General features: G+C 60.7%; 1 protein-coding gene across 1 annotated transcript in view; it reads left to right on the top strand.

Annotated features, from left to right (window-relative positions):
• The window catches only part of PTPRF (protein tyrosine phosphatase receptor type F), an 83,693-nt gene that overhangs the window by 41,918 nt on the left and 23,345 nt on the right, over positions 1 to 18,430 (top strand). Inside the window, 7 exon segments of the mRNA XM_043875635.1 lie at positions 1,897 to 2,007; positions 11,140 to 11,409; positions 12,902 to 13,443; positions 13,445 to 13,484; positions 13,694 to 13,830; positions 14,279 to 14,423; positions 17,820 to 18,125. Of these exon segments, the coding sequence (XP_043731570.1) occupies positions 1,897 to 2,007; positions 11,140 to 11,409; positions 12,902 to 13,443; positions 13,445 to 13,484; positions 13,694 to 13,830; positions 14,279 to 14,423; positions 17,820 to 18,125 (1,551 nt within the window).

Here is an 18,430-nt window from a genome sequence, read left to right as displayed (position 1 = left end):
GGTCTGGCCCAGAGCAGACATCCTGTAAAATGGTGGCTTCTGTAGTATTTGTATTCACATCGTTTTCTCCCCGCCTCTCAGTATCCTTGGGCACCTCTAGACCCTCGGAGTTCAGGCTCAAGCTGTTTTCAGAGCAGAAGATGGGACCAAGTCCCCACTGCAGGCTCATGGTGTTGGTTCCAGATTTGGGGGTTTCTGTGTGCAGTAGTCTCAGGGTCTGCGTGGGGTCCCCTGACCAGTCCTGGTTCTTAATGCAAGGGAGCCTCCTCCTCCACCCAGGTACCACTTCCTGCCCTCACCTGTGGCACCAGCTGCCAGGGCTCCCTCCTCCCCTCAGCTGAACTGCGTACAGCCCCCTCACCCCTTGGCCAGGGGCCTGACCCGCATCTGCTTGAATGAGCGTTTTCTGTGACAGCGTCCATCCATCCCATAAACATGACCTGTTGGGTGCCCATCAGGGCTGTTCTCGTAGGAGCTGGGTATTTGGCATGTGTCCTGGGTCCTCATGTGCCCTGATGCTGGTGGGAAGAGCCGATCAGGACCACAGAGCCGGCCAGCCCTTTCTCCCTCTGCATTGGGGTTGAGCCTAAGCATCTCTCTTCCCACCTCCAGTGTTCATAGCCCCTCCTGTTGCCTAGCATTTGGGTGATGAAAGAGAGGTATCAGGGGGTGAAGAGGCTGTTACAGCTCAGACCTGCAGTGGGACCCCACACCCCCTGCCCCCCGGAGCCTGGGCCACGAGGGCTCCTCCTGTGGCTCCTGTCCCATTGGGTCGGGCGGGATCGGGCAGTTCTGTCTGCGTCCTGTGTGGGTGTGACCGTCAGCCGGCCTGGGCTCTGAGTGGGGTAGGTCTGTGTAGGCAGGGGTTTCTGTCAGGCTGTGTCCTGTGGGGTTGTTAACTGTCCGTTGGAGCGTCCTGCGTGGGTGTGATTGTCTGTCAGCTTGTTCCAGGGAGCGGGTGTTGCTTGTGCCTCGGGGTGTTCCTGTCACGACGGTCCGCCCGGTGTACCCTCGTCAGCAGCAGTGCTCTCAGGCGCTTACTGCCGGGGCCGGGGGTGGCCACGTCCTGGTTTCACCCCCATCCCCCACCTCGCCCTCCCCTTGGCCTCCCCGACCTGGTACTTGGACCTGCCAGGACTGGCCCCGGCCCTTTCCTCCACCCTCTGTGAGGGTCATTTTCAGCGCCCACCTCCCTCTCCCCCTCCCCAGGTCCCGGCTCCTATTTGTTCGTCTGCGGCCAGAGCAGCCCCTCAGGGCGCTGGCCCGAGTGGGAGCTGCAGCCTCCATTAGCCTCCTGAATTATGCAGGAGCTGCGGTGGGTCGAAGCACTTTAGCAGGGACCAGGCTGAGGAGAGGAGCCGGAATAGGTGGGGCTGGCGGGGGTGGAGGTGGGGGCGGGGAGGAGGGGTTCTGTGGGCAGAGGCTGCTGGGCCCCAGGCCCGCAGGGCCAGCCCTTCCTTCCTGTGGGTTCTGGTGGGCAGTAGAATCTCAGGCCTTGCCCGAGGAGGGCATTGTACGCCCGTGGGTTCCAGGCTGCTCCCACCCACGCATAGGCTCTGTGGTGCTCTGATTGGGGATGCTCATTAGCAAACAGGCTCCAGTACTGCGTACTGGCCAGAGCGTGGCAGTTGCTTGGTGGAGTTGGGGGTTGGGGTGGAGCCCCTGGCCGAGTCCACAGGCCCAGCTAGACCACAAGTGGGGCGGGGTTGATATCCGGAGCTTGACCCTTGGTTCCGTCCAAGAGGCCTCTGGGCTTGTCAGGGAGAGCTTCCCGGAAGCAGCATCTGTGCCAGGTGTGGCCCTGATGCCTACCACATCTGGTCAACCCGAGCCTTGGGTGCTGTCGAGAGCCCTCCTCAGGGTCCAGGCCAGACCGCCGTCTCTGTGTCCCCACAGGTGCCTTGCAGATTGAGAGCAGCGAGGAGTCGGACCAAGGCAAGTACGAGTGTGTGGCAACCAACTCCGCAGGCACTCGCTACTCGGCTCCTGCCAACCTATACGTGCGAGGTAAGGACTCAGGTGGTGTCCAGCCCTGCCTGACCCTGTGGGGCGAGCCACACCTGCCGGGCTTGCTGCCCAGAACCTTGGTGTGGACCCACTGGCTGCCCTGGGCCTTGTCTCTCCTCCTTTCTGCCTCTCTCTGCAGCAGCCGTAGCAGCAGCAGCTCCCACTGGGCAAACTCCTAACATCTGCCCGACTTTGCCTTCCTCCCACAGGGCCTTTGGGAACAGCCGCTCTTGGGAGCATTTGTATCTCTTATAGGTCCTGCCTCATGGGCCTGGAGCCCCACGAGAGTCTAGAGCCTTCCGAGCAGACTGTGTGTGTGTGTGTGTGTGTGTGTGAGTAGGCGCACATGTCTGTGTGTGAACATATTCACACCTGCCTGGTCTTCCTTGAGTCTGTCCTGCCCACCCCAGCAGGGTGGGCTTCAGGCCAGATGTACCTGCCTTTGACCAGGTTTGCCTGGGCCTTCCTGGAGGAGGAGCCAGCTGTGCCTTGTCATCAGCCGGGACCCTTGTGTAGGGGGGTCAGGCCCAGGCAGCTTTGAGCCCCTGCAGGTGAGCACCTCGTGCGTTTGAGGTGTTTCTTGCTGGGATTAAGTGGGTCACGTGTTCACAAGTCCAAGTGCCCAGCAGAGAGGGTCTGGGGCTGTTTTGGCCTGTCCAGTCTGTCGTGCTCACAGCCCAAGGGGAACCAAAGCTGGCCACCTGCCGCTTCCTGAGAACACTCTGGGTTTTGTGTACACAGTATCGAGGAAGGGCCCTTGGCACCCCTTCTACCCCACCACCCCCCCACTTAACCCTCCTTCATAGATGGGCGTCGTGAAAAGTGAAACCGTCTCCCCTCGGGGGATTTCTAAAGGAAAGTGGATGCCGCTTCTTCGCAGTGATGATTTCATCACGCTAAGTGCTTAGTACAGCTTCACAGCGGGGGTCATCTGCCTGTCCGCTCAAGCCAAGTGTGGGGCAGGGCGATCGCAGTGGCCTGTCCCACCCTTCAGGGCCACGTGGTCAGACAGATCAGAGAGAATTAGGCCATCAACCTTGAGCTTATTAAGGGGCTGTGCTGTCAGGGCACAAGATCCTAAGAGGCCACAGGTGAGGGGAAAATGGGGCTTCAGAGGGTGGCTGATGCCTCATCAGAACTGGGGGCATGGGATGGGAGGTCCCCAGTGGTCCCCTTCTCAGGTGTTCTGCTCTTCAGGGCTCACCTGAACTGTCTTAAGGAGCAGCTTCAGGGCATGGAGGCTAGGAGCATGCCTGTCACCCAGATGGCCAAGATGAGCGTGTCACAAATTGCACGGCCTTCCCCCCATGCTGCCCTCGGCAGAGCTTCTGACCAATGCACTGGGTCCTAATGAGTTCCCTCTGAGAGGAGCAACTGAAGACCCTGCTCAGAGACCTTTCTCCTCCACCCAGACAGTTCCAACTGCTGTGTTGATCTGACCCAGCACTTCTTCCAGAAGACCATCAGGTTGAGAATGTGGAGTTTCGAGGCCTCCGCAGTGAAATCCTTCACTGCATGAGGCTGCACCAGGGAGAGGAGGGGCAGGCGGAGCTACAGGCACCGTACTAAGGCAGAAAGCCCAGAGCCGGGGCGGCTGAGCTCCTCGTCATCGTCTTGGCGGGGCAGCGTTCTCTGAAGTCACCATCACCCTGGCCTCAGCCCGAGGTGGGACAGTGGGTCTCTTTGGATGAGCTGAGCTCAGGTGCTGTAGCTGGTGGCTCCGGCCCTGAGCAGGCAGTTCTTACCTCCTTGTCCGTGGGAACTCCACTGTCCGCACATGATGGGCTCAGGCAGGACTCTTAACTGGGTCCTGCCATGGCCCATCCCCCACTTCCACAGGTCTTCCTGAACTGCCTTCCTGGGCCTATTTCCACAGGCCTTTTGGGCCAGGAATGTGGATGTTCCTTTAGTTCTAGCCCCACTTGCTAGGAATCCTAAAATAGGGACAACCTCACTTTGGTTTTCCCTCCCTCTTCCTGGCGCACACACACATTCCTGTGGGGCCAGTCCTCAGTCCGTCCCTAGGACGTGTCTGATAGCCAGGCCCCACCTGAATCTGTACCTGTGGGGCCAGTCCTCAGTCTGTCCCTAGGACATGTCTCATAGCCAGGCTGCACCTGAATCTGTACCTGCCCTGCTTTGCAGAGAGAGATTTGCCCTGTAGCCCTAGGACAGAACCCTAAGCCATGCTGCTAGGACCCTGGCATCTGGGGTCCACCCCTGCTCCATATCACAGTCCTGGCAGAGCCCCTGCTTTCTGCCCCAGCAGTGCTGAGAACCCCATCAGCCCCTTACTCTTCTGGGACACCAGCTGCTGTATCCTGAACCCCTCTTGGGGGTGGGTACACATGGAGAAAGCCGCCAGTGCTGGCCTCTGCCCGCCTGCTTCCTGGCAGAGCGGCGGTAAAGCTTCCTTCCAGACAGGGCACCTGTCACCCTCCAGGCCAGTCGGAGGCCCCCACTGGGCTCAACCTCAGCATCCAGTCAGTGTGGACGCCAGGTCAGGTTTCTCAACCTCAACACCATTGACATTTGAGGCCAAGTAACCCTTCGCTGTGTGGGGCTGTCCTGTGCATTTTTGGGTGTTTACCGACCCACTGGATGCAATAGCACCCCCTGGTCACAGCTCACAGGGTCTCCAGACCTTGCCCAGTGTTGCTTGGGGGAATCCTCCCTCCCCGCCATTACAAAGCACTCTTCAGATGGACAGCCTTGCTCTGGGTCTTGTCTCCATCTGTCTCTATCTCCATCACGTGTCTCCTGCCACGTCCACGGGGCCCGAGGTCATGTCTCCTCCTCGGATTTGGCCCCAGTGTCCACCTCACACCCCTCCTCTGTCCCGCAGACTCGGGGCTCCCACCACCTCTCTGAGACCTACAGCGGCCGCGTTTCACAGGGCCGTGCGTGGAGAGCTCCCAGCCCGGTGCTGGGCACGCAGGACGTGCTGGGCAGTCGGTAGCCGCCGCCGCCGCGGGGAAAGCACCACGGGGGCTGCGCCACCCAGTTTCGTCTGACTTTGCTCAGTTGCCTGCAGCTCCACCCACGGTCTAGCAGGCCCAGGCATGCCGGGTGGACCAGCCTCTCCATCCCACTCCCTCCCCCAGTGACTCACTCGCTCCTTCCATCCACAGCGTCTCTGCCGTCTAGCTCTTAGGACGCACAGCTGCCAGGGACCAGGGACGGGCCCTGCTTTCCACCGAGCCTGGCCTACTTGCCCCCGCCCTTCCCCACTTCTCTGCAGGGGCCTGGCTGCTGGGCCGCAGCTGTCTCGAAACGGGGCGACGGCTCCGTGGCTTCTCCCCACAGGCTCCAGACCAGCTTCCTCACACTCTGGTGCCATGCAGCGTGGGGCTTCCTCACGGTGGCGGGGTTCTAGTGGCCCATGTGCCTCGGTGGGTTTGTGGGCTGGGTGGGCCCTGAGCTCAGCGGGTCTGTCTGAGCTTTGCGGTGTGCGTGAGGCACGGGGGCCTGCCTCTGCCACACTCCCACCCATCCCTGTCCCACCCTTTGGCGCCCGGCACCTGCCGGCGGGACCCAGCCCTGTCCACCCGTGTCCTCCATGAGTCCTGAGTCTTTTGTGAGCGGCGTGGTCCGCGCGCACCTCTGGGCACGTGCGTGTGCGTGGGGCACAAGAGTCTTGTCTCGTTTCCGTGCTGTGTGGGCAGATGAAGGTTGGCCTGTTTTTACTCTCTCTGTGTTTCTCCTTGTCTTTTTTTATTCCCTCCTCATCCTCATCGCACTCTGCCATCAACCCAAACTCTCATCTCTCAGATCAGCGAGAAGGTTGGTCCTTTTCACTTCTTATCCATCTACAGTTCGCCCATCGACGGGATGCCCCCGTCAGTAGGGACCAGCGGGCTCGGTCAGCTCTTCGGGCTCGCCCCCGTCAGGCCTGCCCGCCTGTCGGGCTCTGCGCTCCTGTTGTTTGAGCCGGCAGGCGGGCAGGACCAGGGGTGGGTGGGCAAGCCCCCCTGCCCCGCATGTTTCTGCTGCTTGGGTCCTTGACCACCCCATGTGTCTGCATGTCCCCTTAGCTGGGCTCCCCTGCTGGGGAGGTTGGGTGGGCATGGTGCATGGCACAAGACTTGGCCCTGCCTTTGTGCCCAGGCCAGGCCAGCAGTCTGCTCCAGGTGGAGCTCAGAAGTGGTTGTGGGCTCTGTAAGAGTTGTAGGGCTTTATGTGCAACTGTGGGGCCTTACACAGTTCCCACCACCCCCTTGCTTAAAATCCATATTTGCTAGAGCTCAGCTGAAACCGTTGGGAAGATGAAGGAGAAGGCTAATCTAGAATGAGCTCACCCCTCAAGATCCTGCAGCCCAGGGTGAATGTCCTCCAGGGTCTGCACTGTCCTTGAGCACCTCCCCGAAGCTGGCCGGACGGCAGTCATGCTGTGCCCACGGAGCTTAGTGTCTGGGGCACAGGGTGGGTGGGGTCACTTTGTCTCACTGAGGAAGCCTCCCATTGACTGGTCTCTTCCCTCTCCAGCTAGATCCAGATGAGGGTCTTCCCACCTGGTCCAAGCCCTTCTCCCAGACAGCTGGCATTTCCTCGGCCCCACGCTGGGTGCTGGGCATTCGACCAGGAGCTCACATCTGACCAAGCGGTCAACTGCTGCTTAGAGCTATATGTGAGCCTCGCAGCAGCCCTAGCACGGCCGTGGGTCGGGGAGGGCTTCCTGGATACCTTGCAGCAGCCCATTCCAGAGCAGTCTCACACCCGAGGGGCCAGGCCCCTACTCCCCGCCCTCGGTCCAGCAACAGGGGCCGAGGGGCAGGGACACAGGCAGCGGTCCTTTCTCTGTCCCTTGGTCTGAGCGGTTAGAGGAGACCCGCCTGTCCACTGGGTGAAACCCCAGGGAGCAGACTCGGGCCACTTGGTGTCCTCTGCGTTCTCTCTGTGGCTTGGGTTTCCTCCACGAGGAGAGGGAGCCTGTCGGGAGGAGGACTGCAGCCTCGGCTCAGATACCAGCCCTGATCATCATCATATGCACTCCTGAGCTCTGGGGCATTTCAGTTACACCGTTTCGCTGACCGGGCAAATCTGCCCGGGGCGAGTTCAGAAAACGGTCATCAGCAGAGAGAGCCCAGCCTGCCACCACCTCCCCCTGGGCCCCCTCCCCCGCCCTCCCGGTCCCTTGTCCCTTCTCCTTTTCCCATTCTGTGGTTCCACCAAAAATAAGCATGTACACAAATATTTAATGGGAAGGCAGAAATGAGTTTCTAAATATTCCGGGGGGGATTTGCCGTGCTGGTAATTTGTTTGGTGCTGATAATTACATCTTACATTTTTCCAGCTTTACTTAAAACTGTGTGCCGAGTGCGCCAGCATTTAATTACTGCTCTGCGGCAGCCACAAGGTTATTTATTAAAGAGTTATTTTATCTTGATACGGTGAATCCTGCCCCTTATCCCCTCCTTAATGTTGTGTTATTTTCATCAGAGAAATTTCCGCGAGTGAATGCCGATTGCGGGGCTGCCTCCCCCCTGCGATTAGGCTGTCACTCCACTGAATGCCGTTGCCTCCAGGCGCCGCACCGCCCTATTATAGGGGGTTGTCAGCTCAAATAATTAGACTTAAAAGTTACAGCTGAAATATAATCCAGAAATGGCAAGGCCCTGTTTTGGAAATTGTCTATAAAATGTCAGCAGTAAGGATGCTCGGGAACAGTAATAGACCGTCATTGTTGGAGCTCAAGATTAGACCCTAAGTGCATTTTTCCCCGGCCCTGGTTTTTCCTTCCCTGCTGTTGCTGCTGTCAATAGACTGAGTCCAGGGCGAGTCCTGCCCCTTCTGGAGGCCTCGTGTCAGTGACGGCAGGAGGAGTGGCGGTGAGACTGCTGCAGGGAGGCACCAGCCACTCGTGGCACTTGGGACAGGGGGGTGACCATCCAGAATTCGGGACTCCACAGATACTCAGGATCCCAGGAAGTGGTCACCCGCCTCTGTCACCCCCACCTCCTCTCTGTAGTCCTAGCCCCTACACCGCGGGGAAGATGAGTCTGCTCTGCAGTGAAACCCATTCAGGCTCTTTGTGTTGGCTGAAGCCCAGCAGGCCTGTGAAGGGAGGTGCCCTACTGGAGTGTGCTGTCCAGGAGTCCCTGGGCTTGAGGCCCTGCCCTGGTGCTAGGGGTGATGCTAAGGCTCACCTCTGACCTCTCACTCATCCTTAGCCCCTGGGGTTCTCCCTTCCACTTGCATCTGGAAGGGGGGGAATTAAAAATAAAAACAAACCCTTCTCAATGTTAGTTCCCCAAGGGCCCTTATTTCCTGGCGCTGGCAAGAAGACCTTGTCCTCCGGGACTGTTTGAAGTAAAGCCTGGTCAGTTTTCTTCACGGCTTAGGTTGAGACCTAAGGTTTATCCACCAAGGACCTACTTCCTTCTCCTGGGGCTCTTTGTTCTCACGTCCAGGGACCTGATCAGGCCCCAGGATTCTGCCACTGACCACTGTCAAGCTGACAGGTGTGTCCCTGACACAGGCTTGGGGCCCATCCTCATGCCAACTGGAGAGTGTTCTCCTGCCAGCCTCAACAGACCCAGAAGCTTCTTCACGGAGTCGCCCCGGTCTCTCCATTCACCCTGTGAGCCAGGGCTCAAAGGGGCCTGAGCTTTTCATCCCACGGACCTGCTCCCAGTACGTGTATGAACACGTCCCTGAGTGTCAGCTGTCAGTTCCCGCCTCTTTAACTGGATGCCCATGCACGAGGAGGAGACGGGGCAGCCCCTGGCAGAGAGGAGCGGCAAGGAGAGAGTTGGTCAGTTAGGACCGCTGAGCCCTTTTGCTTGAGCCAGGCTGCATCTTCACCAGCGGGCATGCCGCGCCTCATGACCTGTGCCCCAGGCTCAGCACCAGAGCCCAGGGAGTGCCTGCACCGTGTCCGAGCCTCCCAACCTCACCTTTTGCCGTTTGTGGGGAGTGCTCAAAGGAAGCTCTTTGTCGTGGCTTTCTCCTGCCAGCCATGCCCCCGGGACCCACGTGTCCCCCTGCCACACAGCACTGCTCTACCTGAACAGTTCCGTCATCACTCTGCAGACCCCCCCAGCTTTAGGACAGATGACAGAAGCCCACTTCTGTCAGCTTAACACGAAACACGGAAACTTGTCTTACAAAACTGGAAGTATAAGTAGATTGGCGTCAGGCAGGGCTGGATCCAGGTGTTTAAACAGTTTGGTCAGGCATTTGTCTGTCTCTGTCTCTACCTCTGCCCTCCTCAGTAACTCCTTTGTTCTCAAGCAGGTCCTTTCGAGTGCTGTGCAAGGTGGTCCCCAGCCCCCCACCCCCCAGGTTAGAGACCAGAAGTGGAGAGGAAGAGCCACGTGTCTTAATAGTTTTCACAAAAGGCCAAAGGTTCTATCTCTTGAGCCACATCTGGGTCGCATATCCCTGAACCAAGAGTGGGGGCTGAGATGGTTCTCCTAAGAAGACGTGGATGCCAATTCTAGGAGGAGACACGCTGACACCCCAGCAAGCGTGGGTCACAGAGGGAAGTAGACTCGGTCCCTGGTGCTGGCCGTGGCACTGGCAGTCCTTTGGCTCTGACTGGAGGCTTTGGAGGGAGGCAGCGTGGGTACAGCTGAGGCTGAGCAAAGTGAGGTCCCGTAGTCTGGGCCAAGGAGTCGTTTAAAGCTCCATGCAGTTTTTAACAGGGCAGGTGATGTGAACAGATAAGGATTTGTGCCGGTTATTTGTGGAGGGCCAGTGACTGGGTCAGAGGATGACCAGGGCAGGAGGAGCAATGGAGAACACAGTATAGTAATCCAGGGAAGGCTGGTGGCTTGGACTTTGGAGGTGTCATTCACCTGTAGACTTGGCAAGAAAAGTGTTGGAAAGATATTTTAGGTGGTGTGTGAGCAGGACATGGTGATTTGCTGGATGTCTGGTCTGTGGGTTGCAGCTTTGACCTCTGTGTACTGAGGTCACAGGTTGGACCAGGTGGTGTCTGCAGTTACTTCCAGCTCTGATTTCTCTGCTTTTAGGCTGAGCGAGCAGCAGTCTGGCACCTCTGGTGGAGGTGTTCCCGATGTGGCACTGTGGGTCCTTTGCATGCCTGGGCTCCCCAGCAAGGACCCTTAGAGACCTGCACCCTGAGTGGTCCCCTCTGGGTCTCTTCGCCTCGCTGCCTGCCTTCTTCAGCCCTGCGTGTAGGGGTGCCCAGGAAGGACACACCCCAGCCTCTGCCCATCTGTTGCATGCCTTGTCTGCATGCCAAGCATGTCTGCCCATGGCTAGGTTTTGCTTGCCTTCCCTCCTTCTGCATGTTCCGAATGTCTTTACCAAGCTCGAGACTTTGGCAGGTGGGGTGGGGGGGTCCAGGCTGCACCTTGAACTGAGAAGCTCAGAACAGCTTCTTTCCTGGGGAGCCCAAGGCTGGAGGTTGTGGCCAGGCACAGCCACCCTCCCCCTTGAGACCCTGTCCATTGGTGCCGAAAGCCGTCTGCTCGGTACCCTCATCATGTTACTGCCATCGTCATACCCATCCTGCCCGCGGACCACGTCCCTGGCCCGCCCAGAACTCTGGCCCCTGTCCAGTTCCTCCTGGAGGCAGCCCCTCCTCTTGGGTTCTCAGGCTCTGCCTTGAGCGTGGCTGAGGTCCTGAGAGGTGGTCCTGCTGCTGCCCTCATCTCTTCCCCGGGGATCATGGCCTGGAGGTGGAGGCAGTGGCCTCAGAGAAGGTGGCCACGTCACTTCCGGTCTGACCCTCTGCCCTGCCCCAGTCCTGCTCTGAGGACCCTCCACCCTAGCGTGCCTGGATCTCTCGCACTAGTGCCCCAGCTAGCCCCGCTGGAGACCCTCCTTAGTTGGGGCGGGGGTCGGAGCAGGTAGTGGCAGGCACTGGAGAGTGACCTGGGATGTGGCCCCTAGGAGGCCTTGCACTGATTCCCCTGTGATCTTGGGCCTCAGTTTCCTAGGCTGTAAAACGGGAGCGTGGTTGCAGAATCTCTCGTGTTCCAGACAGTCCCTGAGAGTGGGGGCTATTCTGTCCCCAAAGCAGGATGGGTGGGGGTCAGCTGGAGCCCAGGGACCCCACCCCTTGGCTCTGATGAGAGGGGCTTCCTGGACGAGGGGCCCCTGCCCTTCCGCCGCACACGCGCCCGGCCCGGCCTGTGAGCGCCTCTCTCCCTCCTCCCGCAGTGCGCCGCGTGGCTCCGCGTTTCTCCATCCCTCCCAGCAGCCAGGAGGTGATGCCAGGCGGCAGCGTGAACCTGACATGCGTCGCCGTCGGCGCGCCCATGCCCTACGTGAAGTGGATGATGGGGGCCGAAGAGCTCACCAAGGAGGACGAGATGCCAGTCGGCCGCAACGTGCTGGAGCTCAGCAACGTGGTGCGCTCCGCCAACTACACCTGTGTGGCCATTTCCTCCCTGGGCATGATCGAGGCCACGGCCCAGGTCACTGTGAAAGGTGAGCTTGCTGGTGTGCTGGCCGTGGCCCGTGGCCTTCCCTGGAGTTGGGGGGCGGGAAGGGCGGGGCTGAGGTTGTTACTCTGCTGGTGCCCGGCCCCGGGGGTCCTCCTGGCCGTCAGTGGTGGACGGAGGGCTTTCTGTCAGAGACTGGCTTAATCATTTGAGCTAACAGGTGCTAGGTCCCTGGGAGGCAGATGCTGTGCTGGTTAGGAAACACAGGTTATATTATTCAGGTGGTGTCACCCTGGGAAATAGATTCTCTTGTTGTTCCCATTTTATAAGTTAGGAGACTGAGGCGCAGAGTCACAGGGAAGTAAATGATGGAGCAGGGACTTGAACCCTGGGGGTCTGAATCCACCACACACCCCTCTAACCATAGAACTGGACCCTCAGCTTTCCCAGCCTCCCAGAAAGAAGGATGGGAAACAGTAGCCAAGGCAGGTGGGTTCTCTCTGCCCGGAGCCCTGGGACAGCCACATGTAGACCAGATTCCTTGGGGTGCTCTGCTTCCTCCCTCCCCTCTGATAACACCCCCTATTCTGCAGCTTGAGTCATCTTTTTAACAGAGCAGCGTCATGTTATAAAAGGGAGAAACACCCTGCGGTGGCTTCCGACTGCTTTTAAGATAAAGAGCAGGATCCTCACTGCTGTGAACGGAGCAGGCCGACAGTCCCGAGTATCACCCTGCCCTCACCCCACCCTTGCCATCCCTGGCTCCACCTAGCTCTCCAGGTCTCAGTCCTGGGAAGCTTTCCCCAATCACCCCGTTCAACGACACCCTGGACTTTTCTCCATCTCAGCACCCTGCTTTCTGCTGTCGTTACACATGCCAGAGCCACGATTATCACTCACTGATTGCTTCTCTCACTGGTGTATAAACCCCATGAGCACAGCGGTGTGACCGTGTGTCAGCGTGTCCTCAAACCTAGCGCAGTGCCTGGCGCGCCGTCGGCACTCAAGTCTGTGAGTGCCTGTTGTTCGGGGATTGGCTGTGGACCTGAGGCCTCTCCTCTCCTTTTGAGCCAAGTGATGGTGTCTGTGGGGCCAGCAGCCCCATCCATCTCTCTCAAATCCAGGACCATTCCCTGAGGAAATCCCTTCCCTCTCCCCGCCCCTATTAAACACACTCACCAATGGGTGAGCCCAGATGCACTGCAGAGGCCTGTGTGTCTCCCATCTGCACGGGCCCAGGCAGGCCACCTCTGGATCCGTTTGCTTGATGAGCCTCCAGGGCTGGCGTGAGGTCCAGAGGAATCCTAGAAGCGAGTTAGGTGGACACCGAATGACCCAAGGCCCCTGCAGGCACTGACGGGCCTGGCCACCAGCCCCTGCTAGGTGACCTCAGTGGTCACCGAGGGCTTTTCAGGCTATTCTTTGCGGGGGAGGGCTTGGAGGGGGTCAACCACACTCTGGTTGGATGAACCCCAGGGCAGGGTCGGCTCCTGGGGTCGTGACCTCAGGCAGCCCTGAGCCTTCCACTTTGTCCCCAGCCCTGCCGAAGCCTCCAATTGATGTTGTGGTGACAGAGACGACGGCCACCAGCGTCACTCTGACCTGGGACTCTGGGAACTCGGAGCCTGTGTCCTACTACGGCATCCAGTACCGCCCAGCGGGCGCGGAGGGCCCCTTCCAGGAGGTGGACGGCGTGGCCACCACCCGGTACAGCATCGGCGGCCTGAGCCCTTTCTCAGAGTATGCCTTCCGCGTGCTGGCGGTGAACAGCATCGGGCGCGGGCCGCCCAGCGAGGCGGTGCGGGCGCGCACGGGGGAGCAGGCGCCGTCCAGCCCCCCGCGCCGCGTGCAGGCACGCATGCTGAGCGCCAGCACCATGCTGGTGCAGTGGGAGCCGCCCGAGGAGCCCAACGGCCTGGTGCGGGGCTACCGCGTCTACTACACCCCCGACTCCCGCCGCCCTCTGAGCGCCTGGCACAAGCACAACACGGACGCCGGGCTCCTCACCACCGTGGGCAGCCTGCTGCCCGGCATCACCTACAGCCTGCGCGTGCTAGCCTTCACTGCCGTGGGCGACGGCCCCCCCCAGCACCACCATCCAGGTCAAGACGCAGCAGGGAGGTAGGTGCAGGCCAGGCTGGGTGGTACCCCCCTCCCTCAGGCCGTGAGCCGGGGCGGGGGCGGCTCTGGGGACGATGAAAGCCCATATCTGCACACATGGCCCCTGGGGGGGCAGGGCAGGGGTGGGGTGAGGCCCTGCCTCCCTCCGCTGGGGGCCCCTGCCCTCGGGGGATTGGCGAGGCTGATGGAGCCTGGCTGGGGTGTTGCAGTGCCTGCCCAGCCTGCGGACTTCCAGGCCGAGGCGGACTCAGACACCAGGATCCAGCTCTCGTGGCTGCTGCCCCCGCAGGAGCGGATCGTCAAGTATGAGCTGGTGTACTGGGCGGCGGAGGACGAGGGCCAGCAGGTGAGCACCCAGCAGTGTGGAGGGAGGACGGCTGCTCCCAGTCCCTGGGGGGTCTGTGCTGGGCTCTCCCAGGTAGGCTTTCCTGGATTCTGGGGTCGTGGGCACACAGCCCCTTCAGGCGCTGGGACCCGTGCTGGCCTGTGTGGTTCTGTAGTCTTTGTCACCCCTTTGCTGGGGACAGAGCCCCTAAGTCCATCCTGGGTCTCCTCGGCTCTGTGGCTCGCATGGCACCAGCAGAGCCCTCAAGTTCCCCGGCCCACGTGTCCGTGGTGTTCCCATGCCCATGTGGTCAGTGAGGTGCCTTTGCGTGGGCCATATGGCCACGTGGCAGGGAGCCGGCCCCGCAGCCACGGTGGGTCCCCAGGGATCCGCCACAACCCATGTTCGGGGTGACCTCTGAGTGACCTCTGAGGTCAGGGTGGTCAGTGAGTGCTCTTTGCTCTTCCAGCACAAGGTGACCTTCGACCCCACGTCCTCCTACACCGTGGAGGACCTGAAGCCCGACACGCTGTACCGCTTCCAGCTGGCCGCCCGCTCCGAGCTGGGGGTGGGCGTCTTCACCCCCACCATCGAGGCTCGCACGGCACAGTCCAGTAAGTGCCTCCCAGAGCCACGGCTGCTACAGCTGGGCGGGTCACGGACTCACACACACACCCCCTCCCCCTCGACCAGGCGGGTAGTCGGTTCCGCTGGGCCCTGGGCTCAGTCTGGATCCCAAGTGAGGGACAGGTAAGTGCCCTCTAGTCTGCATCCAGGCGGCTGCTGCCCTCGCTGCTCCCCGCCCACCTCCTGCCCTCCCTCAGCCCCGCCCCCGCCCAGGTAAGTTCCGTGTCTCCTCCCCCATCCGCTCTGCGCTGGTCACATTAGCCCGCGGCCACCCTTTGTGGAGGGACCGCCGTGCTCGCTGTGTTTTAGACCTGCTCCAGCGGCGTCTTCCCTCCTGTATCCGCGCATCTCATCTCCCTGTTACCCATGTTCCTGCCTCCTGCCCCCTCCATGAGCGTCCATGTGAGCCAGCTGCCCGGGCAGAGACGAGACCGCATTGGGACCATGTGGCACTTGTGTGTTGGAATGTGCATGAGGCCGTGTGTGTACGCACTTAGGAGTGCTGTGTGCTCCTGTGTGCTGCGTGAGACTGATGCCGTGAGTGTGTCCACGTCTGAGCCCCAAGCTGTGCAGCCCCTGAGTGTGTCTGCCACTGTGGCTGGGTCTGGGTGTGTCCATTGGCCGTTCTTAGGATCGGGACCCAACCAGAGTGTCTCAGGGTGTCTGGGTCTCCGCACCTCTCCCTCCCGGTGACAGATCGCAAGCCCATGGGCTCTCTGATCACATGGCCACAGTGAGCCATCGTCTGTGAGGCTACCTGTGATAATGGGGCCAAGTATGTGGGGCTGGTTGGGGTCATGGCATTGAGACAGCATGTGTGATGACATGTGATGGTCCTGTGAGGCCCCTTATGTCACATGGGATTGTGTGACTGTGCCGTGTGTGACTTGGTGCTCCTGGATTCATTCTACAAGCACCTGTCACACTCCGGCCGGGGCCCATGCACCCTGCTGGGAGTAGCACAACCGTGACGTGGCCTCTGCCCATGGGGGTCCTAGTCTAGCGGGGAAGACAGACATTAAACCCACAATTACCCAAATGAGCTTTTAATTATATTTGTGTAAAGTGCCGTGGAGGAAACAAACAGTGGAGAGAAGATGTGATTGGAACCTTGTGTGATCTGAGGGGTCGAGGGGGCTTCCTTGGGTGACACGGAAGCCCCAGGCAGGGGGGTCAGCAGGTGCCAAAGACCCTGAAGCAGGAAGGCGCTTGGTTATGGTCAGGGCGAGCAGCCAGCCAGTATGGCCGGAGCAGCCCCTGGACGACAGCATCTGGGCTTTGGGGTCAGGGAACAGGAGAGCTTGCCTGGCTAAGGGTGAGAACGCATGGGACGGCCCGACAGGACGCTGGAGACAGGAAAGGCTATGCATTGGTCTAGGCAAGAGATGGCGGCTTAGGTGAGCTGGAGGTGGGGGTTGGGGGTGGTTTTGAGAGCTGTCTGGGATCCCGCTGGCCAGACTTCGTGACGGATTAGGTGTGGAGGTGGGCTGAGGGAGAGGGATGCCTCGGATGCAGCCTTGTACGTGGTGTGTAGACCTGGGAGGAGAGTGGTGCCGCTCGCTCCCTAGGATGGGAAATGAGACAGAAGCAGGTACGAGGGACCCACCTGGTGCCAAGGCCCTTAGGCTGAAGACGTTGTGTGCCATCCGGGTGCTGACGCTTGGCGGGCTGCCGGAATCCAAAGCTGGGGTGGGAGGTCAACTGAGAAGGAGGACCAGAGATGGGAGGGAATCCAGGAGATGGGGGTGTCTTGGAGGTCAGAAGAAGAGGGTTTCAAGAAGGAGACCAGATGTTGCTGCTGAGCAGTCAGGGCCAGAGCGTGACCACTGGGTGTAGTAGTACGCAGGGGTGGACCCGGCGTGAGGAGCTGGAGCCCCAGGAGGCGTGTATGGAAGACAAGAAGGTAGAGACAGAGGCTTAGCTGAGAAGGGGGACACTGCAGCTGGTGCAGTAGGGGAGGCTGTGGGGCCAAGGATGGGATGTAGGAAGACTAAGATGGGGAGATCTCGAGCACACGTAAATGTCATTGGAAATGTGTCCGTGAGGAGTAGACAGTGTGGAAAAGAGAAGGATGGTTGGCACCTTGTGAAGTGGGGGAGAGGGCAGAGACTGGCCTTGGACAGGAAGGCACCCCCCGCCTTCCCAGGGTGGGGGAGGGAGAAACTCGGAGCCAGAGCTGGCTGGGTGGTGGGTTTGGTACCAAGAGATGCAGGAGCTGCTGTCGGGAGGTCTTGGTTTTCTCTGCAGAGTAGGAGGTGGGATTATCTGCCGAGAGGAAGGGAGGTTTGAGGAGCGTGGAGGTGGTGGAAGGTGTTTTGCGTCAAGCGGCATGGTGGGGGGTGGCAGGCAGAGAGCAGAGACCAGCCAGTGGCCCTGGGGAGCCATGGGTGCTCACAGGGCTCTCGCCAGCCTTGGTGGGCTTTTCTGCCTGCCCCATGTGCTGTCTGGGAGAAGGTGGGGGATGGGGTCATTCAGAGCCTGCTGCAGGCTAGGCAGGAGCTCAGTTTGGCGTGTTGGTATGAGTGGTGAGAGTCTAAGCTGAATAGCAAGGGCAGTGAGGAAGGTAGGTCAGCAGATGGGGACCCTGGGGCTGCAGGGCAGGCGGTGGGCTGGGGACCCTGAGCAGCTGAGCTGGGCCACGAGGAGAGGGCCTGTCGGGGGGTGTTGGAGGCCGGTTGTAGACAGGGTGGCAGCGTCTGGGGCAGGACCCCCGCAGCGCAGGGAGGAGAAGGCTCTGAAGGTGAGGGGCTTGGGAGCCAGTGGGTTGAGGGGCTGCTGGCGTCCCAGGCAGGGTGGTGGCAGAACTCACGATGAGAACACCCCTGTGATGACACTAGAGTCTTCAGTGCGACTGGGGTCTGGGAAACGATGAGTGAGGGCCCCTCCGATGGGCCCTTTCCCTTAGACTGCCCCTGAGGGCCTTGCGCCTTGGCCATAGACACCCTGTCCAGGCAGGCACAGGCTCAGGCTGCCTCGCGCCAGAAGAGCCATTGGGTCACTTGTCCTGGGAAGGGAGAGAGCTGTGGGCACAGCCGTGAGTGGTTGTAGGTGTGACCGGGGGTGAGGGTGGCACGGCCCCCGTTGCTTGTGTGTGTCTGATGCTGTCTGTGTGTGTTTCGGGTGAGACGGTGGATGTGTGAGGCGCTGTGTTAGAGCCCTGCGTGTGTGTCTGTGTGTGTGGGGAGAGCCTGCGGTCCAGAGGGAGAGCCGGGCTGACCTGCGGCCAGTGGCGGCAGCTTACCTGGAGGGGCCCCGGGAATAACCACGCCACCCCCCGGGGAGTAGCCCGCCTGGGTGAGTTTCCGTACTCTGTGACCGGTCGCCATGCCTGTGGCCCCCCGCCCTCCATCTGCCTGCTTCCCCCCCCCATTTGTCTCCCCCAGCCCCCTCCGCACCCCCCCAGAAGGTGACGTGTGTGAGCGTGGGCTCCACCACCGTCCGGGTAAGTTGGGTCCCGCCACCGGCTGACAGCCGCAACGGCGTCATCACCCAGTACTCGGTGGCCTACGAGGCGGTGGACGGCGAGGACCGCGGGCGGCACGTGGTGGACGGCATCGGCCGCGAGCACTCCAGCTGGGACCTGGTGGGCCTGGAGAAGTGGACGGAGTACCGGGTGTGGGTGCGGGCGCACACGGACGTGGGCCCCGGCCCCGAGAGCAGCCCGGTGCTGGTCCGCACCGACGAGGACGGTAGGCGGCGCTGGGGGACAGGCGAGGGGAGGGCACAGGGTGCAGGAGAGCTGCCTGGCTAAGGGTGAGGACGCACGGGACAGCCCAACAGGACGCTGGAGACAGGAGAGGCTGTGCCTCGGTCTAGGCAAGAGATGTCCCCACCAGACAGACGCCCAGGGCTCAGCCTCCTGAGCACCCCTGGGGGACTCCCCATCTTCCCGGTACAGGCTTAATGGCCCCACCTGGGGAGATGGAGCTCGTGGGACAGCCTGTGGCCAAATCCCAGCCCCGGGGCTCCCCAAGCAGGGGAGCCTCAAAAGGCT

This window comes from Cervus elaphus, chromosome 20, assembly GCF_910594005.1.
Source record: "Cervus elaphus chromosome 20, mCerEla1.1, whole genome shotgun sequence".
In the NCBI taxonomy this organism is placed as follows: Eukaryota; Metazoa; Chordata; class Mammalia; order Artiodactyla; family Cervidae; genus Cervus; species Cervus elaphus.
The sequence above is the reverse complement of the archived record's forward strand: the minus strand, read 5'-3'. Positions and strand labels throughout refer to the sequence as shown.